The 24,729-nt window shown below is 43.7% G+C and overlaps 1 protein-coding gene and 1 non-coding gene across 3 annotated transcripts in view; both read left to right on the top strand.

The window, feature by feature from the left end:
• The first annotated feature begins 11,873 nt into the window (after positions 1–11,873).
• RRAGD (Ras related GTP binding D) overlaps positions 11,874–24,729 on the top strand; it is a 39,026-nt gene continuing 26,170 nt past the window's right edge. The window contains exons 1-2 of one of the 2 annotated variants that reach the window (XM_033100394.1): positions 12,194–12,314; positions 20,875–21,129. In XM_033100394.1, the coding sequence (XP_032956285.1) occupies positions 21,081–21,129 (49 nt within the window). In that variant the 5' untranslated portion in view covers positions 12,194–12,314; positions 20,875–21,080. Of the gene's footprint in view, positions 12,315–20,874; positions 21,130–24,729 lie in introns of both variants that reach the window. The other variant, XM_033100393.1, reaches the window with a different exon arrangement.
• Positions 16,652–16,725, top strand: TRNAI-GAU (transfer RNA isoleucine (anticodon GAU)). The gene has a single exon. It is a non-coding gene; the product is annotated as a tRNA-Ile (tRNA).

Here is a 24,729-nt window from a genome sequence, read left to right as displayed (position 1 = left end):
CCTCGCCCGCCGCCCGCAGGGCCCTGCGCCCCGCCCCTTCCGCGGCTGCTAAACTGGGGCCGCAGCGCCCCGCAGCGGCCGGCGGGGCCCGGTGGGGGCCGGGGGAGCTGGGGCCCTGAGGCCCTGGGGCTATCCCTGGTCTGCAGTCCGCTGGCAGCTGGGGCCGCTGTCCCTTCTGCCCCAGCCTGAGAGGCCTCCTTCGCAGGGTGGGAGGAAAGGGGGCGGTGGTGGGGTGAGGTGTTCCGGGCGCAGGAGTTGCCTGGGGGTGTATTGGAGGGTAGGGGAACTGGGAGAAGAAACCATCCTTCAACCGGGGACCAAGTAGGTATGTCAGTGTACCTGTAGTTCACTTAACTGGAGTCTCAATGGAAGTGAACAACAATGCGAGTGATCCAGAGAGCTGGGAGGGAAAGGCAGCCTTTATTCCAAACAGCTAGTCTTTTAGCAGCTTGTGGGAACCATCCATATGAAACAGGCAAAATTGTTGAGCTTTCCTGACTCCTGTATTCAAAGCATACTTGACTATTATTAACTCCTCTGTCCTGTATTCAAAGCATACTTGACTACTATTAACTCCTCTGTTTTTGTCTGTTTTTCACGGTTACTTATTCAGTATCTAGAAGTATCCTGAACATAGTGAGCGCTCAATAAACTCTTGTTGAGTGAATGTATGAATGAATGAGAACTCATTCAACCTTTTCAAGAAACATGAGGGGTATCTGCTTTCCAAACACAGAGAGCTGGAACCCTAGAATGCAGTTTCAGTGGTATTTGAGATTTGGGACAAGCTTATTTTGAATCTGATTTTTCTTATCCCCTCTGAAATAGGCCTAGTTTCCAGATATATCTTAGGAGATGTATCTGGAAGTGAAATTGTTCGGTCTTACAGTAAGTACACGTATGTGTTCAAATTTACTAGGAAATGCCAAATTATTTTCTCCAGGGAGAAAGAATCATGATGATCCCTTTTGTTAAGATATCTGTCTCCCTCTCTCCTTCAGGGATCCTTAGGCAGGGGAAATCCAAACAGTCCCTACCCCATACCAGGAAAGGGTAAGTGATTGATTTTCCTCTACTCCTCCCCAACTCCCCTCAACCCCATAGTCAGAGCTGGTTTTACTCAGCAGAGTGTGAAACCTCTTTCTTGAGTGTCCTTTGGCCTTCTTCAGATTTGTTGCCATCCCTGTCACTCCCCAACTAGAGCTGTTAGGAAAACACTCCTTTTCCTGCCCATTAGTAGCTCTGGATTTCTCTGTAGGCAGGTCACCAAGGAGTTCAAGGTGAAACCCCGAAGTCAAGGTATGTATGCGTGACCTTTCAACCTGATATTTTCTTATACTTTTCCAGATTAAAGGGTTTTCTTAGCTAGTCCCTTGAATAAATTCCCAAAGATCTAGAGTGCTCCATTCCTGGAGGAGGCTTTTATAACATCACCATAAAGTTGCAATGAGATGGAGTTTTAAGTTACATTTATGGGCAGTCAGAGCAATCGCACATTAATTCTGCTGAAAGGAAAGAAAGCCCAAGCCAGCTGGTAAGATGTGTGAATGCTCCTGGGAGCTGACTGTTCTGCAGTTGTTCCCAGACCTTGATGAATGGGAATTCTTGGCAGGGGAACCTCACAAGAGCCAAAGCAAGCAGTGCATGAATGCTGCTTGGAGATCTTGCTTGCTTATCTCCAAGTGGGCACACAGTCTCTGGAGAACAAATGAAGTAAGATTCCTACACCTCCCTCTGTATGAGGAAAGCTCCCAGCCCACAGTTCCATTCTCACCCCACAGCTCAGTTCAATCACAGTCAGTCTCATAAATCCACCCTCCCACCCCCTTCTTCTGCCTCATGTGAAAGAAGTCTGCTTTGCCAATAATTTTAACTGCTTTGTGAGAATATAATCTCCAATTTCCAGCAACATTTCTTTGATGAGTTGACTACGTCAGCTATCGTTCATGTTGTTAGCTTCCATTCATCCTTCGACCCACCATTCTGGCTTCTATCCCTGCCACTCCTTGAAATTGCCGTTGCTAAGGCTTCCACTCAAGAAATCTTCTGTGTGCCCCTCCGTGATCATATCCTCCTTCTCCCCCAGAGGAAACCACCATCCGGAATTTTGTGGTAATAATTCTCTTATCATGAATATATGTAGTATCCCTAAACGCTACATTGTTCAATTTTGCCTGCTTTTGAGCTTTCCCATAAATGGAGTCATTCTCCCTGATTCCTATGCAACTTGCTTCTTTTGCTCAGCATTCTATCTCTGAGATTCAGCTATTCAATCTGTCTGCTATACAATATTTCATTGTAAGAAGATGCCACAATTTATCCAGTCTACTTTTGGACATTGAGTGGCTCTAGTTTTTGCTATTGCAACAATGTTGTTGGGAACATTCTTAAATATTTCTCCTGATGCATGTGTGCAAGAGTTCTTAGGAGATATATCTGGAAGTGAAATTGTTCGGTCTTAACAGTAAGTACACGTATGTGTTCAAATTTACTAGGAAATGCCAAATTATTTTCTAAACTGTTATATCAGTTTTCATTCCCATTAGCAGTATAGCAAAGTCCCTTTGCTCCACATCTGTGTCAATGCTTGTGTGTGTGTGTGTGTGTGTGTGTGTGAAATAATTTCTCATTAAAGTTGTAGTTTGTAGTTCCCCAATCACCAGTACAATAGAACATATTTAAGGTTTAAAAACTATTCTTATTTTCTCCTTAGTTAGTTAATGTCTTTTGCCCTGTCTCATGTGTTTTGAGATATCCTTCCTGACCCTGAGCATATAAAAATATTGTTCTCCCATATTCTTTTCTAAAAGTTTGAAAGTTTTGCCTTTCACATTTAAGTACACATTACATCTGAAATTTATTTCTCTTCTCATTTGCAATGCCAGAGCTACCTTATTATGGGTTTCATGTATATATGCGTCTGTTTATGTTTTCTTTTTTGTTCCTATCCTGAGCTAGTACCATACTGCCTGAAAATCTGTGGTTTCATATTAAATCTTCTGATCGTGGAAGTCTTACCCTTACATACTTCTTTTTTGTCTTCATAAGAATCTCAAGTGTTCTTATTAGCCCTTTGCTCTTCCATAGACATTTTAGAATTAGCTTGTCAGGCCCTATGAAAAATTGGGGATTTTGGTTTGGAGTTGACCACAATGAATCTCATATGTGGTGGATTACAACTATTTGTTCCCTTCCCACCTGTGCCATGCTTTCCTATAGCGGTGTATACTCTGTCCCATTGGTTTGGGGCTTGTGTGTCTTGCTTTGACCATGTTGGAGCAGAAGCTTTAAATATGTTGTGTGCTTTAGTGCTTCTTCCACCTGCTGTGAGCTTTTGCCTTCTGTCATGAGAATATCATGCCCCAAGAGTGGCTGATCCTTCAGCTGGGATCCCAGAATGAGAAGACATGTGGAATCATTTAGAGCCCAGTATACATGGTACATGTTTGAGGCACACGGTATTAACAGATACATTGGAGGTTTCTGTTCAGTTTCTCCCCCTTTGTTAAGAACTGCTTCCTCACTCATGAGAGGAGACCTCTGCAGCCACCAACTGCAACCCTAACCATGGTAGACTGGACCATTAATTCAGCATATTTATTGGGATTTGACCACCATTGAGCTACCATATTGCACATAGAATAGAGTGTAAATGGTGTGCCCTAGAATTGTGCTTCTGAGCTCTGTACTAGGCATTGGGGACAGAAGGGTGTGTGAAAGCAGATGGTCCTAGAGTCTAGTGGTAAATACAGTCCTCAATCAAATATTAAATTATAGCTGAGTAGGGCCAGCCCAGTGGCTAAGGCGGTTGGAGCTCCATGCTCCTAAGTCCGAAGGCTGCCGGTTCGATTCCCACATGGGCCAGTGGGCTCTCAACCAAAAGGTTGCCGGTTCAATTCCTCGAGTCCTGCAAGGGATGGTGGGCTCCCCCCCTGCAACTAAGATTGAACACAGCACCTTGAGCTGAGCTGCCTCCCGGATGGCTCAGTTGGTTGGAGCACGGGCTCTCAACCACGGGGTTGCTGGTTTGACTCCCGCAAGGGATGGTGGTCAGCACCCCCTGCAACTAAGATTGAACACAGCACCTTGAGCTGAGCTGCCTCCCGGATGGCTCAATTGTTTGGAGCACGGGCTCTCAACCACAAGGTTGCCGGTTTGACTCAGCAAGGGATGGTGGGCTGTGCCCCCTGCAACTAGCAACAGCAACTGGACCTGGAGCTGAGCTGCGCCCTCCACAACTAAGATTGAAATGACAACAACTTGACTTGGAAAAAAAAGTCCTGGAAATACACACTGTTCCCCAATAAAGTCCTGTTCCCCTTCCCCAATTAAAAAAAATCTTTAAAAAATAAATTATAGCTGAGTAAATACTCTGAAGGAGCAGCAGTCATGGTAAGATTTAAAGTATGACTGGGAAAGAATTAGGCCAGGGGTGGACCACTGGCCCAAAGTCAGCCCAATCAGATTTTCTTGCCTGGGACCCAAAGATAATAATAGCTAGTACTTATATAGTGCTTACTGTTTTAAATTATTTTACATAGTTCAATGAATTTAGCTTTTCCCACAATGCTTTTGAGGTATATAACATTATCACCAGTTTTGCGGTGAGGAAATTGGGGCACAGAGAGGTCAGGTAACTTGATCCAGATCACACAGCTAGTTAGCAGTGAAGCTAGGATTTGAACCCAGGAAGCCTAGTTCCAGAGCCTGAGCTCACTACCACTGGGACAAGGAGGGTGGGGCAGCCATCTCCTGCCATCTGGTGAGAAAGCACAGAAAGCCAGTTTTCATGCAGAGAGAAGAATGAAGTGAAAAGTATCGAGAGAAGTAAAAATAAGTTCCCTTTCTCAGGAAGCCTGGATCATATCCTGTATTATTCTGAGATACCTTTACCAGGATCCTCTGAATGTGACATAACTTCTGAACATCACCACCAGGTATGTGATCAGGTTTCATTCATTCATCCATCCATCTATCCCTCCATCCATCCATCCATCCTTCCCTCCACTCATAAAAATTATATGTTGTGTCAGTTAGGATATGTTCTATCGCAAAGTTCAAAACACCCTACCTTCAGTGGCTTAAGCAGAACTTCCCAATTGATTAGCTACCACCACTTGTATGCCATAAGTGCGTTACAGATATGGCCAAATATTGATCCCCTTAGTCTCTGAGGCAGCTAGACAGGATCTAAGGTGGTCAAAATCTCTGGATCTGTCTCCTCTGCCTGTAAGCAGTTTGTCTGTTCATGTCAGTGTGGCATGCAAATCATGTCCTGTGTGTGCCATGGCTGGACAGGGTGCGGATGCACTGGCTTAAGGAATGGACTTGTAATTTTCTCATGAAATAAGATATTTGGGGTTAGGCGTTTCCAGGTTTGAGGACAGCAGTTCAGCAAGATTATCCAGGCTCTTTCTCTCTTTCTATTCTGCCAATCCCACGACAGGCTCTTGGTGTTAAGCCTCATGGTTGCAAGATGGCTTTTCTACCTCCAGGTACCATGTTCTTACACAAATGTGTTCAAAGTGCCAAAGGGTGATGTCAGGGGCTCTTCTAGTTCATTGGCCTCTTCTATCAGGAAACAAACTCTTTCCTAGAAGTTCCCTAGCAGGATTCCCTTTTGCTTCTTACTGACCAGACGTAAAGAGTCTCAGAGTTTGAGTATCTGACTTTTCATCTCTAGTTTGGGAAGTAGGCAAGAGAGAAGGGATTTGGGAATGACTGGTAAGTAGCTGACTGGCAGTGTCTGCAACTTTTTTAGGTAACATTAAGTGATATGTATAAATGAAAGTTCCTGGATTCCATTCTAATGGATTTTTAATAAGGTAATTTGTTCTGAAGAATGTGCTTTCTTGTATCATTGAATTTACAAGTTGGTAAACTCTCCCAGCCAAAGTAGGGATTTCCAAATCCAAACTGATCTACAGATATATAGAACTTTTAATACTACTATTCAGTTAACTCTGTTGTCAAGAGCTTTCCTCTCTCATTTCTGTCACCATTTATATCAGAAGCTTGTCCTTAAAAATTCATATGAATAAGGGCGTCCACATGGCTCAGTTGGTTAGAGCATGAGTTCTGAGCAACAGGATTGCCGGTTCAATTACCACATGGGATGGTGGGCTGTGCCCCCTGCAACTAAGATTGAACAATGGCAACTGGACTTGGAGCTGAGCTGCACCCTCCACAACTAGATTGAAGGACAACTACTTGGAGCTGATGGGACCTGGAGAAACACACTGCTCCCCAATAAAATTTTTTTTTTTAAATTCACATGAATAAAAAGTTAATTTTTAATAAAAGTTCACATATAGAAATTCCATCTTAGTAGTTTGGGCCTTTTATTGGATAAATGCAAATCATCTTTAGTTCATTCATGGCTTGTAATTGGAAAAATTCATTATTTATTCCAAAAACAACATGCTAGACACCTAAGAAGTGGCCAAAATTACAGGATTAAAGAAAATTGCCCTGTGGCAATATATGGTAACAAGAATGTTCGGCAATCAAGGACCTTGATTCACCTCCCGCCCCCAGTCCTGTTCCTCTCTGCGACTTACTGATTTCAATAAATGGCATTACTATACAGCTAGTTACTGAAACCAAAGGAACCAGAGGAAGAAGTCCTTCCTCTGACCCTACATGTTAATAAGCTATCAATAAAACTAATCTATTCTACCTCCGAAAGTTACATCAAATATATCCACTGCTCTCAATTTCTACTATCTTCATTCATTTCTCATTTGGACTATAACAAACTGTTATTTTCTGCTTCCACCCTGGAATCTACAATCCATTTTTCCTCACATCGACCAGAATATGTACATCGGTTATCTGCTGCTGTGTAAAAAAAACACCCCAAATCTTCGTGGTTTTAAAAAAACAGACATTTTGTTAGCTCATGATTCTGTGGGTTGGCTGAGCTGGGGTCAGCTGGAACAGCAAGGCTGTGTTCCCCGTGGTTTGGGCTGGGCTTGCCTCAGGTGGCTGCAGTTTGGTCAGGAAAATCCACGGTGGTGTCACTCACTCACACACATGTCTGACCCCTCAGCTAGGATGACTCAAACGCTGGGACCTTTTTACTCTTGTGCTCAGCATTCTTCAGGGCCTCTCTGTCCATGGGACCGCTCCAGCGGGCTAGCCCGAACTTCTTTTCATGGTGGTTCAAGGCTCCAAGAAAGTAAGAAAGGAACTAGCAAGGCCTTTCATGGCCCTTCTCAGTTGTATAATATCACTATCGCTTCTGCCACATTCTCAATAAGTCACAGGACCTGCCCACATGCAAGAGGAGGGAAAATAGATGGAAGGAGTGGCAAAGTCACATGTGCACAAGGGCACGTGAGATGGCATGGATGGTCGTAACCATCATTGGAAAACATCTACCAGAGGGAGCTTTTAGAAAAGTAAACCACACATTTCACTTTCCTTCTTAAACCTCTTCAAAGCTTCCAGTGGCGCTTAGAATAATATCCCAAATCTTTATCCTAGCTGAAAAGAGTACCTGTCTCTCATGCCTACCAACCTTCCCCTCTCTCATCACACTGACCCTTTTATTCCTCCAACAGCAAGCCCTTTCCCTTTTCCTTGGCTTTTTCAATGGCTGAGACACTCTCTATCCTGACTTTCACTTTGTGCTCTCCTCCTGGTCAACTCAAAAGTATCACCATTTTAGAGAGGCTGTCTCTGGTTACCACATCTAAATCAGGCTCCGCCTCTCACCCCGTTACTCTTTCATCTCCCTCTGTTTATTTCCTTCAAAGCACAGCACTGAAAATCGAATTGTCTTTATATTAAAAAAAAAAAAAGTTTGTTGACTGTTCAAGAGATAAAGTTATCAAATATAAGTCTCTATAATGGCTACAAATATGTTTGTACATTTAAAGGCAGAGTGTTTCCTTCTGTGGAGGGAAGCCAGGAGACTGTCCGTCAGGGGAGGGAGAGAAATTAACTTTCCATTGGATATTCTTTTACGCTGTTTGACTATTTTACCATATGCATGTTTTTAAAATATTGAAACATTATTTTAATAAAATCTCTCTAGTGATGGATTGCTTCAGTGAAAATGATTTAATGATTTTTAACGATTTCATCAGGTCATCAACTGTCTTAGGAAAACCAGAGGCTATGAACAGCCCTCTTGAGAAATTTGGTTGGCTTCCCTGGATCAGCAGGAGTCTAGCAAGATTCTGTAGAAGGCTCTTTCCTTTGTTTGCTTCAAGAAAAAATTAATAGCTTTAAATACACATTTAAAAAGAAAGCCACATATGAATCCCAGGAACCAGGCACAATGCCTTCAGATGCCTCAAAATTCCAAGATGCAGGATACAGGCTGTCTTTAATTGCTTGCCCTGCTCAGGACTGCAGTTATTCTGCTTAAATTGTACAAATTTCTTTTTAAAATACTTTCATACTCTTCACCACAAGACATCTCATTGGCAACAGCAAAATAATTCACTAAAATAAGGGCACAAAATTTGACCTTTAAAATTCAAATTTCAAAGCAAAAAAAAAACACACTTAGGTATTATTATACTTTAGCTTAGCATATAGCACAATGTAGTCATATAAACCAGAAAAGGTATGAAATCACTTGCTATTTGTGTTCCTAATAAAAGGAATGATGATAATCAACAATTTTATTATAACAGGCAGTTTTTTAACTTTTGTTGGTTAGGAAGCTTCTTAGCTTGTTCTTTTTTCCTCCTTACTTTCAGTGAATCCTGTAAATTAAATGGCCTGAGACAACAGACCAATTTTTGAGTGTCTGTGTGGGTTTTGCTTCTTTACCTGTGAGGCTGGGAGCCAGCTCTTCACTTCTTTTCCCCCCTTTTCAGTTTAGTGGCTATAATTTAACTGACTTTTGCCTTGGGCCATTAAATAGGAATGTTTAATGTCTGTCTGAATTTCAAAGTAGTTTCACCATCCACTCCATGTGGTACCTTGAACAAATTGTTTAACTTCAGTTTTCTTCTATAAAGTAAGTATAATATTATTCCTTAATGGGAATATTTTAAAGTTCATATTATTTTGGCTTCTGTCTCTTCCTAAAGTTTCTCTCAAAAATATTCCAGGTCTTGTGTAGACAGCTGGCCATGTACTATCTTTCATTCATTCCATAATCATTTATTAAACACCTATCACATATACGGTACCCTGCCATGGTTACATACAACAGCGAAGACCCTGGGTAGCCCAGAGAAAAATCTTCACATTCTTGAGACCACTCTCCCAGGGAGACATCACAGACCTGAACTCTAGGTCAGAGAGTGGCCAAGGCCATTGCCAATTTACTGAGCAGATTCCACACCGAGTTTCTCAAAGGCGTTCAGTTTTTAGTGTTTTTATATTTTTATTTAAATTCTGAAAGAATCCACATACATAACTTTTTAAATTTAAGAACTTCCATTTCTAAGATATTTTAAAGCATATCCCTTATTTGAAAGTTGACAGTACTGAAATGATAACAGCAAAAAAAGAAAAGCAATAAAGTTTTTCCCTGTTATGTTTGTTCAAATTTTATCAATACTGTACATTTCTGAAATGGCAATGATTAGGAGCTCTTAAATCTGTCTATGACTCTTTTATCTACCTTAGGGTAGAGCATAACTGAGGTTTGGCTTTTATTGATTTTTTGTGGATGTGCTCCCTTGTTTTCTCGAGAATGGTCCAATTCTCAAATGTGTTTAAGGGTATATTGCTGGTGTTTTCCCCTAAGATCTCCCTTCTTGGGAAAGGGATGTGATCATCAGATACCTCTGTTTTTTCTGTGTCTTGGACAGTGGGGCTTTTGGCTTAGGAATCATCCTGTATCCCTGGGGTCCTGGGGCAACCAGCCAGAGATGCCTTGATGGTCTGAGCTGACCTTGGACTAGCTTCTAGGGACTCATAAGTAGCCCTCTGCAGTTTGAATCAGGCCAGCTCAAAAGCCTTGCAGGTTGGTGGGTTTGTTCTGGGACAGCCCAAAGTCTTCAAACCCACTCTGAGAGAGCTCTTCCTCCCGGGGACTTCCTTCTATAGAATGGATGAAAACGGACTAGGAAAATGACCCCTAGAGTAACTTCCTCTGATAAGACCAAGTAGAGTCTGCTTGTGCTAGTTGGTTATGCTGTTTGCACCCTCCCCCTACCCCCACAACCAATCCTGGGATCCACTCTATGCTCTCTCTACTCAATCACTGTGTCCTGGACTAGGCTCCCTTGCCCTCTGGTTTCCAGTTGAGTTTGGCCAATGGGAGGCACTTGCAGGAGAATGGCGGGTGGGAGGAGAGAGAGGTCAGGGTATTTCTTCTCACTGCTGTCTTCTCTACATAAGGTGGCTCTGGCAGGAGCTGTTTCCTCATCAGCTATAATTCCTATTTTGTGCCCCCTCTCCAGGACTCGAGCTCCCTTCCTTGACTCTTACTAGTTTAGGCGTGATGGTCTCTTCCCACTGTTGCTAAGCCCTAAACTCTGCACACGCCGCTGTACATTTTCCCTTCCCTTAAAGGCTTTTCAGTTAAAATCTTTGCATGTGCCATCTCTTTTCCTCCTGGAATGTATCAGAGCCTTCACTGATACATTAATACGGACTTATACTACCTTCACCTGGAAAATCTGAAGACCTTTCCAATAGAATCAGCCATCTCCTAAAAGGTGTCTGTATCCACCTTCAACACTCACAACTGCTACAAAATCTAGGACATGAGTCAAGATTTGCTAAACCGAGGGCTCTTCCAGGACAGGAACATTTTTCTGAGCATCTGTGGACCTCCCCGTCTAGCCGTCCCTGGCATATAGTAGGTGCTCAATAAATGTTCCCTACAGAGGCAGCACCCCTCTGCCTCAGCTCCCTTCCCCCTCTTCTCCCTCACACCACCTGCTGAGCTGCTGGCACCTGTAGGATCTGGATCACCATGCATGGTCAGCTGGTTTCTTTCTTATTGTTCTTGACAGAAGGAAGTTCATCCACGTGATTTTTTTGCAGTATCCAGAAAGGGTGGGTACAGTATGTCCTGTTGTGAAAAGCTTGCGGAGGAATGCAGGTTTTGGTCGCACCCCCGCATTGCTGGTATTCCTCTGGGGGACTTTCTCTTCCCCTCACACACTATCCCTCTTACCCCCTACAAAAGCCTTGAAACGTTTTATTTTAAGATTACATTTTATGCAAAGAGACAGGAAGAAATGACCATGAATAGCCCCTGAGTGCGTTATACACCTAAGCCCTTTTCCAAAACACTGCAGATGAATTTTTATTCAGTGTAGGCAGCCATGAGGCATGTTTTTTTCCCCCCAGAAACATTTACATCTGGGTAGGCCTGATTTTTGAATATTTTGGTGGGAAGCACTTTGAACCGTAAACGCACACTAAAAGGCAATTGCTATGGAGACTGTCTCTGCTATGTATTTCTCTGAGTTTTCTTTTGGGGGCGTTTCAGCATCCACGGGGTGTCCTAGGAACGCTACTCTGGGTGGGAGCCCAGGTGCAGCAGTATTGGGGGACAGCCCAATTGGGACTGGAACCCTGCCCCAGGATTAAAGCTGGAGACAGCCGCCCAAGTCAGGGTATGTGTGTTTGGGGGTTGGGGGAGTGGCGGCTGGAGGGGACGTTCTCAGGGTGTGCAGGCCCCCAGCTCGCCTGCCTGTGCGGGGACCACGTGCAGAAGCGGCGCGTGGGGGCCCCCTGGCGCGCAGCCGCGGTGGGTGCTGGTGCCAGGTCCGGGAGCCCGGGGTACCGGGCGTGTGTCCATGTGCGCTTCTGGGTGGGCGGAGGGCCAGGAGCCACCCTGCTCCCCCGGGTGAGCGTGTGAGGCCTCAGCCCAGCGCCCGCTGAGCGGTGCCTGCGCCCGGGAGAGCGCGCGCGCGTGCCCGTGCGGGGTGTGTGTGTGAGTGTGTGACAGTGTGTGTCAGGTGACTTGGGTCACGCAGTCTCTCTCTCCCTCCTCGGGGAGGAACTGCCGCGCTCTGGCTGAGTCCTCCGCCAGCAGGCGGGCGGGGCGGCGAGGGGGCTCCGGGAGCGCTGGGAACCGCGGGACCCAGACCTGGACGCCGCCCGCCGGGGGGACTCGCAGCCCCCGCCTCCGCCGGCTTCCGTCACTCTCCAGACAAAACCCCAATTCAGATAGGTTGCGAGCAGCAGACGAGGAGGCTTAGCCCCCACCCTGGAACCCCGCCGCCCCCGGGACGCCCAGCCGGTGGGCGCAATGAGCCAGGTGCTGGGGAAGCCGCAGCTGGAGGACGAGGACGACGACGAGGAGGATGAGCTGGTAGGGCTAGCGGACTACGCGGACGGGCCCGACTCCTCGGACGCCGACCCGGACAGTGGGACGGAGGAGGGAGGTGAGCGCTGGGTCCCCTGCCCGGCCCCCCGCCCCGTGCGTCCTGAGCCAGCACCCCCGTCCCTTTCCTTCTGTGTCTTCCCGCCCCCGGCGGGGCCAAACGCGATGGCCCACGGACTTGGAGGGGATCCAGGAAAGAGGAGTTGCGAGGTGGGGGTGGGGAGGGGCGCCAAGGAGCGACCGCAAGCCGCAAAATGGGGGATCCCGGGTGCAGGGCGGCGGATGGGGGGACCGGGATCGGTGGGGAGAGCAGAGAGAGCAAGCACCTGGGATGGAGGAACAAGCGCTCGCCGGCCCTTCCAGGGCGGGTACCTCCCCCAGCTCTCACCCGAGCTCTGGGAGGGTCTGGGGATTGGAGAGGGAAGGGAGACCGCCCGGCTCGCCCTGGAACCTCTCCCTGAATGCTGCTGTTGAAGCTGGGGTCAGATGTCGTGGCTAAAAAAGGCAGCGGCAGCAGCGTGACTGGCAGGGTCGTCGGCAGCTGCGGGTGTCAGTCTTGCCGGGTGTCGTCGCGGGAGGGGTCCTGGGGGCCGCCCAGGTCTGCGGCTTAGGAGCACCCGTGAGTGGCGGAGAGATGCACCCAAGTGATGTGGGAGTCGCCGAGTGGCCGTCGGTTTCCGGGATCCAGGCAAACAGGTTGTTAAGACACCTTATCTACGCTGTGTGTCACTACCTGGGCATTGGGAAAGACTGCTTTGGAGTGAGCGCGGGTTAGGGGGATACATTTACATTCAGAAGCAAACTGTTTTTCTGCTGAAGAAGCGGGGCTTGCAATTGTTCAGCCTGTGGGGGGCTTTCCTGCATTTATTCTAGGGCCAAGGAAGTTGAGAGTTTTTTAGGATTCCAGAAGGATTCATCTTTTTGTTCTCCTTCAACGCAAGGAAAAAGTTCTTTTACTGTAAGGTCACTTGAATCAACAGATTGTTAAGCATAACATCTAGGTGAAGTCGTATGCATCCAAAGAAGAAACTAACTTTTCAAATTTTGACTTTGAAGAAATTGTGTGAGGGATAAAAGTACCTCTGTGACTGTTGATTTTAAAGAACTTTTATTGAAATTCATTGAACTTATTTTGAATTCCTGTACAAGCTTTTCTTGGGAGAACGGTTTCCATTGTTTTGCATATGGTAGGTGCTACATTCAATGAGCCAGAAAGGGAAAAGTTAACAAAACCTGAGCCTGATAGATGAGAGAGAAGCTTTCCAAGTCACCATGGCCTGTGTCTCCAGGGAGGATTTGTGCTAATTCCCCATTTGCTTAAACCTATGTGTGTGCACCTGTGTGCACTCCCATAATTGCTCCCACAGTTGAGCACCTGGTTACATTTTTGTAGATGAAGGCGTTCTACCCTTTTGTTGGAGTCCCTAGGGCTACCTTTGGTAATTAAAATTGTTGAGTCACTTCATTATTATTCAAATTGCATGTGTTGGCTCCTCCTAGATTCTTGGGAGACTTCGGAGAGATTCAGAATAGGGATGTATTTGCAAGGTATTTGAAATGATAGACCCACAATAGGGTGTATTTGTGGTACTCTAAAAAAAAAAGAAAAAGAAAGAAAGAAAATAAGAAAGTGACTATATCCCGGAGGAAAAGTCTTGTAATCTGATATTGTCCTGGGGGCCAGAGAGGTTTCAGGAAAAGGACGGGTGGGACCTGTTTATTTACTTATTCTATAGCTCTTTAAGGGAGCACTTTTAAAATTTGATCTGGGGACTTGAAATTGAAGTGAAGTAAAGCTTTGCCTTAGGGTGGGATTTCCTGAACAAAGGGCTTCCTTCCCCAGAGCCTGGTCTTGGATGCTCCTCACTGCTCCTAACCTAAAGGCAAACCTGCCCAGAACTGATCCTTTTGATTACTTCAGTGATAAAAATCCTCCCTGGTGAGTTCTTGATCAACCTGGTATCTTGCTATAAAAGCAGTGAGTATATTGACGTCGTAAGAGGAGCAGCAAATGAATATTTGCTCCCGCAAACATTACAGAAGCTGGGCCTTTCTCACCTGGGCCTATCGTGGATAGGTGTTCTATTCTTGGACTTCCTCCATTATCTCGGGCTCCTGTGCTTGCCACATGTTGGGGTGTAGGCCTGATGTAGAATCTGTCAGAACATTCACTCTCTAGAGGAACAGATAGGCTCCTTGGTCAGCAGTTCTAGCAAAGACTGTCCTGACAACTGTCATGCCAGCTGATATGATCCCAGGGAGTCAGGATGACTGGGGAGGGTGGGAGTTGTGACTTCCATTCCTGGGGCGTCAAGGATTTCTAAATCCTTGACTAAAGGGTCATCCCGATTTCTAATGGGCCCTGGGCACATGTTTGCATTATAATCCTGTGTCATTTTAGTAAAATTTACATTTATCTACTCTCAAACTTGAAAAAAAATGGAACGTGGGAGGCAAAAAGGACTTATTTACTCGGAGAAAAGATGTCTATGGTGCACTTTGAACCTTGAGCAAAGCGTTTCTCTAATGAACCCTCCCCCCTTCTCCTTCCTAATGGACTTGGTTTAGGGCCTGCGCCCAGTGGAGACCTGGGGCTTTTTCCTTGAGGTTCAGAAATCTACCCTGGCGGGTAGGATGCAGGACTCACTAGGATCCCTGGGGCAAAAGAATGTGGAGTGAAGGTGGATAGTGTGATTTTTATTTCCCTTACTCTTATGAGAAACCTCTGATCTGACTTCTAAACTGAGTGCCTGGTGAGTTTTACCACATTGTGCTAAGTTTGAAACTGTAGTGCAGCTAACTTGCACTTTCCTGGCTTGCACTCCAAAATTTATTCATGAATACCAGGAAAGTGCTCAGGAACTTTAGTTCTGTTAAGGACAGATTTGGGCACCTATCAACCCCCCTTTCGGGATAGTTAATCAGCTATAAGGTGAGTCTCACCTTCAACTTTCATGTTCCAGATAAAACTCCAGAGAGGAGGCAATAAACTAATAAAGCTATTAAAAACAGTTGTACCTAAAATAATGATTTCTTTTTTGACACGTGGACTTTAAATATTTAGTAAATTACCATGCTTTAAAAACGGTGATAACAAGGAAAGCAATTAAGAGGTCATATTTAATCAAAAAGTGATATTGTTTTTCCCCAAAGCCCCAATATTTAAGGGAAACTGGGCTAAGGTAGCTGCTCATCCACAGTCCAGCTACGTGCAATTCTGTTTCCATAGCAGCCTGTGGACTCTCTTAGGTCTGAGGAAATGACAGCTGAGGTGGCTGCTGGAGGAAAAATCCACGGTCAGCAGGTGGTACTTCCCTGATGGGTGTAAATGCAGTGAATACAGCAACTCCTGTCTATTAATCATTAGTGTCAGCTATTTTTTTCCTTAAAATGATTTAAAGATTATTAGTGAATTCATCTTCTCACTGTCCCTCCAGAGTAAGCAGAGATAAATGTTCTTCTGATATGCTAGAGATGCCAGGAGATTTTTCTGCAGCCAGAACGTGAGCTACAACTGAGCAAGGTTTAGGAGAGGGTCAAGTTCGTGAAATGTAAGTCCCTTTCCTTGTGATTTGGCCTTGTCCAAAAGGAGTTGGCCATAACTACAGCCCTGGCCATAACCAATCTCTTGGGTTTCCTTCTGGCCCTGGAAATACAGAGATACAGAGAGTTGGAATAGACAGAAATACAGAATAGTTTAAAATGCTGTGACACCTCAGGCACAGTACTTGTTTGAATACATATAGTTAGAGAACATATTTTTATATGATGTTTTGTAAACATGTTTCAATGATTCAGTGTTATCATAGAATCTCGATTCTCTCCTCTTATCATAAATCTTCCCATTTTAATATTAGAACAGACATAGGGTAGCCTAATGGAAATAAGAGGCAGAAAGAGCAAGTTCTGGAATTCTGGATAAGGGGTGTGGCTCTGACTTTGAAAGATGGTCTTTTTCAGTCCCCAGGTGGCTCTGTCTCTCTCACAGTTGACTCTCTGATTTGTTCAATCCTACCCACCCACAGTTATTCTTGGTGACACATTTATTTCCCTTCCTAACTCTGCCACTCTCCTGCTCATTTTTCTTACTACTTTCTTCTCTACCTCCTTTATTCTTCCTTACCTTTCTTTTGAAAAAACCTTTTTTATTCTCCCACTTCTGCAAAAGTCTTAAAGCTTTCTTGTGACACAGCGTCCCCTGGTTCTGCTGTGACACTAACGACAAATAGGTCTTTCACTCCTGGCCTAAAGCGTCCAGGGAGCTGGTCGACTTCTCCTTTTGAGGAACTCTGGGGAAGATACCAGCTCGGTTTTTCAATATGTAAAATAGAGGACTACATAAAACCAAGCTTGGTCACTCTTAAAGTGATTGTTAAAAAAAAAAAATGTTCACGGGGTGGCCTGTTAGCTCAGTTGGTTAGAGCTTGGTGCTGATAACACCAAGGTTGCCGGTTCGATCCCTGCATGGGCCACTGTGAGCTGTGCCCTCCTTAAAAAAAAAAAAAAAGTTCACAAGAACACTTTTCCCTTCTTGCAGGAGCAACAGTAGGTCAGAAAACATTAGAAATGTTATTGAATATATGCGTATATGTAAAGAAAGTATTTGTAGATGGAATCGTGTTTTTTAGTTACCTGCCAGTGTGATGTGAGAGGATTTCATACAGATTTGGTCTTTACATATAAATAAAAATTCCCTTTATGTCTTCGAAAATATATGCTCTATTTGCATTTAATTCTCCTTACTAAGTAGTTAATCAAATGGACAGTGAATCTTCGTGATTTTTGCAGTCTCTTATTAATTGTACTATTATTATGTATATATTTAATTCCCACTTGGGTTGGAATTTTAATCTTACTGAACTCCTGGGTCTTGAATGTATAAATGTTTCCATTAATCAGAAATGTAAAGGACCACAGATAATATTGCAAATAGAAAGAAACCAGAGGCCTCTTCCTAAAACCGTAAGGAAATAGAACCTTAAGACTTTGTTGACCCCAAGAATACTAACAGCTAAGAAATTCTAACTTTCCCTTAAGGCTGAGTGAGCCTTGCACTGTAGTCACATTTCACAAAAGACCCTCTCCTTACCTAGGCTTGTGTTGGGGAAAAAAAGAAAGTCTGTGTGTGTGTGTGTGTGTACGTGTGTGTGTATGTACACACATGCTGATAGAGACTGATAGATGAAGAAATAAAGACTCATGGACTTGTACAGGGTCACATAGCTGGAAAATGGCAGAGTTGGGACTTGAACCCCAGTCTGGCACTAACCCAGTACTTTCTAAACCATTCCACTTGCCATCACTTTGCCTCTGTGTTATTCTAGTTCTTTCATTAAAGCTTTGTTTTATTATAGTTTCCCATTTTGAACCTGTTTAAAGGTGTCGCCTCTTGGAAAACTTAATTATGGTAGCTCTCAGTTGTATAATACTTCAGAATTTATGAAATGCGTTTCATATGATGTCTCCTTCTCCCCAGGGAGACCCCTGAGCTCAGGACGTCAGGGCCAACCTTGCTAGAACTGTGTAAGGAGGGGCGCATGGGCCTTCCCTTCCTATTTTCCTGAATTCTGGTTCTTCCTTTGTTCTGACATTCCCAACCCACAGATCGGCCAGGCCTCCAGGTGGCCTTGTGCTCAAGGCTCTGATGCATCTTTTTCTTCCTTTCTGTGTTTACAAGGCCTACTGGTTTTGGACAGGGCTCTGCCAGTTGCTGATTAAGAAGTTAGCCTGTAGGGGTTAAAGACGGCTAATGGCTAGGTTAGATGACTTCTCCCCATAATGAGTTCCTTGGGTGATTGCGTTTCGCTGGGCTCTCCAGCAGTCTAGTTACAAAGCGGGGCTGTTTGGTACCTACAGAACCCAGTGTAAGGTCTGTTCAGTGCCCCTGGCCGCAGTAGATAAACTACCGAGGCATAAAGCTCATCCTCCTGATACCCAAGTGCTGGTCGGGGCAAAGTCAGATAGGAAGTTTCTTCCTAACGCTTCAGTTAATTTAGCTTCAAATTCTGCCCAGTCACTTTCATTCAATCACCCCAACCAACAAACACCTATCGAGTGAGGCTTCAGTTTTTAAATCTGTAAAGAACAAAAGTTATCGACTTGGGGGTTAGATGACCCTGCGTGCTATGCAAGTGCTCAGTGAGGGGTAACTGCTGGGTTAGAAATTGCAGTGCATTGGTTTGAGCTGTTCCATGGTAGCCACGGCTAAAACCTCTCAAACGTGGCCTCACCCTCAGCCAACAAGGTCAGGGACAAAAAGGACCATCAAGGCATGGATGGCCTCAACAGCCTGAATTCCAGCCTGTCTGCAACCTCACGGTCTTATGGCTTTTCTGAATGCCCTGACCTGTTTCTCATCTGAACCACAGGCCAGCAGGCACCCTGGACACAACAACTTCAAATAGTTTCTTCCCCTTTACCATCTTGGTGAACGGGCCCTTGCTCACTTGGTGTGCCAGGTTGGGAACTCAGAGTTTCTTTCTCTCCTGTCCTCTACATCCCATGGATCACCAGATACTGTTGAGTTGATTTGAACTTCTCAGGAATCCATTCCTTCTGCCCATTTCCATGGGTCCATGCCTTAGTCCTTCCATTTGTCATTTGTGTCCTAGAACAACTTTCTACTGTTGTGGGGAGGAAAAACGTTTCCTCTGTTCTCTTAGGTTCTGAATTGGGGGCCTGCAAATTAAACTGACAAAAGACAGAGTAACAAGAGAACAGCAGATTTAATTGTGTACTGATGCATGAGAGTTCACAAAAATTCCATTCGAGGCAGATAGCATTTGGGAATTATATACCATCCTAACAGAGGATGGAGAGGGTGAGGAGAGGGGCACTTTCTGGAGAACAAATAACATCTTAGAAGAGGTTTGTTCTATTTTCTATGGAAAAGCAAATGACTTTTTAGAACAATAAATGAGCCCATAGGAGAGGAGGAAGGAGATACCAGAGTTTTGTGACCATGTCTGCCTGGGTGTGGTGCCGACCTCTCTTCTGGTCTCATTCTTAGTCTCCAACAAGAGAAGACTAGCATTGCTCCTGGAGGGAGACTGATGACAGTTGAGTTCTTTTGGGAGGCTCTGCTTTAGGCAAATAAGGGATTTCAGGAATTCGCATGCCTTTAGCTCAAAATAATTGTTATGCCACAGAGGTTTAATCTAGTCCTCTTCACTGTCTCATGAACCCCCTCTAGGGAGTCTATTTCTGGAGTGAACTTCCTGACGTGTAAATCTGATCAATTTAGTCTCCCTTGAAAATCCTTTGTGATTTCCTCATGGCTTTCAGAGTAGACCCCAAGCTTCCCAGCATGTCATTCACGAGCTAGCCTGTTACCTCTCTACATTGTATTTTGTGTGCATGTATGTGAGGGACACAGACAATCAACAAGTAAACCAACAAGAAGACAGACATAAAGTAAAAAGATAATTTTGTATAGTGATAAGTATTAGGTTGGTGCAAAAGTAATTGCGGTTTTTGCAATTATTTTTAACCTTTTAAACCGCAGTTATGTTTGCACCAACTTAACACTATTGAGAAGACACAGAGTTATTAGGAAGTGATGGGGCCTGGTTTAGATCAGAGGAGGTGAAATTGCCACTGGGCTGCGGGGAAGCCTGCCAGGTGGAGGGAGGAGTGAGTGCAGACTGAGGTGAGGAACCAGAAGGCCAGTATGGCTGCAGCACAGGGAACTAGTGGGGAAGATGAACCAGCATGGGGAGAGAGCGTAGCCCACGTAGGGCATTTTGGGGCAAGAAGGCATTTGGATTCTATTCTAAATGCTGTGGGAAGCCTCTGGACAGTGGGAGCCTTTTCTTGCCTTTAAACTACATTCCCTAAACTCCAGGAAGGCCAAAATCTCTTCCTGGCACTAGCTTTCCCTCATTCATCTCTTTTATGCCTCCTCTTCTTTAAGACTCAGATGTTATTCTCCAGGGAGCCTTCTCTCTGAGCCCATAACACCTAGATAGCAATGAATTGTCAGTGTTTCTTGTCTGTTTTCCCCTCTAATCGCTAAGGGATAAATCTTTTCTTTGTGTCTGTAGCCCCTGGCTCAGCCCTGCCTAACACTTGGCGGACTTTCAGGGAACCTTTATGAAGCAGAACAAACTGCCCTCTTGTAAATTTCACCTCACTCCTGCAACTTCCTCCAAGCCCCGCTGACACTCTTAAAGCACCCTCACTGGGGTTCCATCCAGTCCCAAATCCTGTAGTTCTTTTCTGATTTCCTTTTTTTAAGTACTAGCCCTCTTATTGCCCCTTTGAAAGCAGCTATCGCCCTTCATTCTCTTCCACATTTTCACCTTTCTTAGGTTGTTCTTATTAAACTTGAGTGAGTGGGAGACGCTCCGGGAAATGTTGGTAGAGAGAGCCCAGCCCTCCCCAGGAGGCCAAGAGGTTGGGGTGTTTCCTCATGTCAGCTCCCTCCTCCCACTCCAGGGTAGAATGAGACTCTCAGAGAAACTCTGAGAAAACCCATAGGGTTTTAGAAGCGGAGATACTTGAGGGAAGGGTGGTAGGGGATTAGAGACGAAACCTAAAAGAGTTTCACTAGTAATATTTACTCTTATTATGCATGATGTACTCCGATATGTTCTAGTCTCTTCCTTTTTTCTTTGTTGCAGTTATTGATTAATGCCATCTGATTGCTGCCTACAACTCTGGGTAAAGACTACACCACATGCCAGCCCTGTGACCTTGGCCAGCTTCCTTCCCACAGACTCCTCAAGTGTAAAACAGACTTGTATCTTCTCCTGGGGTGGCTAAAGTTTGCAAACATGTCTATCACGGTCCCTGGCACCCAGTATATTTCCATACACACCAACTAAATATGATAAAATACGTCCGTGTGGATCAAAGAGGTCTCCACCGAGTTGATGGTACGCTTGCTGAGTGGTCTACCATTTTCATTTGTTTACTGGTTGTAGGCCCTGCTTGAATTTGGCAGGGAGAAGGAAACACTTCCATCTGTATGTGTACGTTATAGCTGTTTGTGTATTCTGCCTCCCAGCCACTCTGGGTAGGTAAACATCGCATATACCGTCCCTCCTCTCTTTTTATTTCTTTTTTTCTTAACAGTTCTTTATTGGGGAACAGTGTGTACTTCCAGGACTTTTTTCCAAGTCAAGTTGTTGTCCTTTCAATCTTAGTTGTGAAGGGTGCCATTCAGCTTCAAGTTGTTGTCCTTTTAGTCTTGTGGAAGACGCAGCTCAGCTCCAGTTCTAGTTGCTGTTGCTAGTTGCAGGGGGCGCAGCCCACCATCCCTTGCAGGAGTTGAACCAGCAACCTTGTGGTTGAGAGCCCACTGGCCCATGTGGGAATCGAACTGGCAGCCTTCGGAGGAGCACGGAGCTCCAACCGCCTGAGCCCTGTTTTGGGCCGGCCCCTGTTTTGAGTTAATTTTTATATATGGTGCGAGATATGGATTGAAATTCTGTTTTTTTGGCATATGGATGTCCAAGTGTTCCAGCACTCTGGTGAAAGTGACTATCCTTTCTCCATGGAGTTGGCTTTTTTCATCTTTGTCAAGAGTCAGTTGTCCATGTACGTGAGTTTATTTCTTGACTCCCTATTTTGTTCCAGTGATCTATTTGTCTATTTTTGTGCCAACACCACACTATCTAGCTTAGATTTTAAGTTTCTTTGAGATAGGAACCATGTTTTACATATCTTTTTACATATCCAACCAGCAACTATTTTGTAAGCATTAACCAATACATTTATTGTATTAAAAAACAGAAACCATAATACAACCACTTAAAGAAAAAATGTGAAGTTGAATTCACAATTTAAGGACTGTTTAATATTTTGAAACTTTTGTATTTGGCGTATAAAGTCAAGAAAATATAAAACGTTTTCAGTGAGCTTGTACATCTTTGAAATTTAACTTAAAGGTCTAAATTTGTAAATTAAAGTGTAAAACAGAGTGTCAGTTGTTGTCTTCTAATCCTCCCATATCTATGTCCTGCGAGACTTCCAATATAGTTTTTCTTTCTTTTCCAAACTAATTTTAATTATACATGTACATGAGTGTTTCCTTTTAAAAATTAGAGCCAAAATCCCATTAATGAGTTCCCTAAATCCTTCCCCTACCCATGCTTTGCTGTTTGTCTGAATCCTCTGGACCCTTTTCTAATACTTTCTACTGCTTTGAGGTGATTATTCTTAATTTAAAAAAAAATGATACATAACTATGCTTTTCTAACAAGAACCATAGCATTCTTTTACTTACCTTTTACTTTCCTCTCCCTCGTCAATTTCACATGTCTACTATATCAGGAATTTTAGTTTCTGATTTCTATTTAAATTTTAAAATCAATACTTATTTAAAATTAATAGGTTTCACTAAAATTTCTTGTTTCCCATTGCTTTTTGTATTACACTACATTTTGGGAGAATTTTTTCTTTCAAGAGTACATCTTTGAGTAATTCTTTCAAAGAGATTAAGTGGGCAATAAACTTTCTGAGTCCTTGAATGTCTGAAAATGTCTTTATTCTACTTGCACATTTGAAAAATAGGATGACTGAGTATATAAATCAAGTTCAAAGATACTTCCCTCCAGTCCTTTAAAGATCCTGTTCTATTCTCTTCTAGCATCCCATGTTGTTAAGATGTCTGATTCCTTTGTAGATAATGTTTTCTCTTCTGAGAATTTGACAGATTTTATTATTCTTGATGTTTTGAAGTTTTACTATGATTATCCTAGGTGTAGGTTTGTTTTTGTTTAAATTTCTCCCTTTTAACTTTGTGGGCCTGTTCATTTTGAGTTTTATCTTTTCTTAGCTGGGAAAGGCTGATCTACTATGGAGTTAAATATTGCTTTCCCCTAGATTCTGTATTTTCTCCTTTCGGAACTTCTTTGGCAGTAAAATGGGACTTCTGAATCTCATTCCTGATGTCACTTTAATGTTTATTTCATACTTTTCAGTACTTTATACCTTTATACTGCATTATGAGAGAATTTGATTTTCCTGTTCACTATTGCCCTCTTTATCTGTGTTTGTTCTGCTTTCCAATCCATTTATCTTTTTCCCCCTACAATTATATTTTTATTTCCAAAATCTTTAAGTCCCCTTTTTCATGATTGCGCCCTTATTCTGAAACTGTCTGTTCTTATTTCTCTTATCTCTGTTTACTTTAGTTACACCCAACTTGAAAGTTTGCTCTGATTCCATTGTGAACTCTGCTTCTTCAGGTGTACGTTCTTTCATTTGTTGAGTCTGTGTTCTCGTCTATAATCTTGACTTTCCTCAAATGTTTGGCATTTGAGGAAATGTCTGGAGGGAAGATGGTGCTGCTTCCACCTCTTGAACATTGTAGTGAGAGTTAGGTAAGGACTGAGTACTTGGTAGTGTGACTACTCGCTGTTCCTTCTAGGCATCGCTAGCCCCTGGGGCACTGCCTTTCCTTTCATACCCAAGCTCCTACATTCTGCCCCCACTGGAAGATATTCTAGAGTATGTGTAGGATGGCGTTTGGTAGATGGGCACAGAATTTATCTGCTTGAGGCTTCTCACCTTGATTCTCCAAATAACAACCCTATTGGTCGTCTCCATGCACCTTCCTGTTTGAGCTTCCACCAGTTCTACCTTCTGCAGTACAATCTTTTCATTCATGCCAAGGGCTGCAGGTTCCCTCTTCAATCTGATCTTTGTGTTCCTTAGGAATTTCTCACTAATTTGTCAGTTTGAGTTTTCGTTTTTGTTTCAAGCTCAACTGAGTTTGAAAATACCATGTTTATTTGTTCATTTATTATTTATACCTTCTCTATTACTTTGGGGGAGTTAGTATGGGGGTGAAGACTCTAACATGTTATCAGTCTGATATTTTTGAAACTGCAAGTTGTTTTCTTTTTGAATTCATGTCCTGCTTTTGCTAAGGCTGTAATGGTAATACTGCAAGTGGGTAACATATAATCGCTGATGAAGAAAGCTGGTGACCTTTTGGGTGGTTTACTTCCATATCAGTGCTTCTATTGTATATCATCAGCAATTTGTTGGATTGGATTAAGTTGAACTGGAAAAGTGTGTGTGAGTAGGATGGGGTGAGGAGGTGCTTATAATAGTGTCTGTGCATTACCCGGAGTAAGATTTTTACTGATATATCTCCTCACGCAAGGGAAGTAAGAGAAAAAATAAACATCAAACTAAAAAGTTTTTTTACAGCAAAGGAAACCATCAGTAAAACAAAAAGGGATCCTACTGAATGGGAGAAGATATTTGCCAATGATATATCTGATAAGGGGTTAATATCTCAAATTTATAAAAAACTCACTCAACTCAACTCCAAAAAAACTCACTCAACTCCAAAAAAACAAACAACCAAATCAAAAAGTGGAGAGACATTTTGACATGAAGAGACATTTCTCTAAAGAGGACATACAGATGGCAAACAGACATATGAAAAAATGCTCAACCTCACTAATAATTAGAGAAATGCAAATAAAAACCACAATGAGATACCACCTCACCGCAGTCAA

This window comes from Rhinolophus ferrumequinum, chromosome 3 (genome assembly GCF_004115265.2).
Source record: "Rhinolophus ferrumequinum isolate MPI-CBG mRhiFer1 chromosome 3, mRhiFer1_v1.p, whole genome shotgun sequence".
Classification (NCBI taxonomy): Eukaryota; Metazoa; Chordata; class Mammalia; order Chiroptera; family Rhinolophidae; genus Rhinolophus; species Rhinolophus ferrumequinum.
The sequence above is the reverse complement of the archived record's forward strand: the minus strand, read 5'-3'. Positions and strand labels throughout refer to the sequence as shown.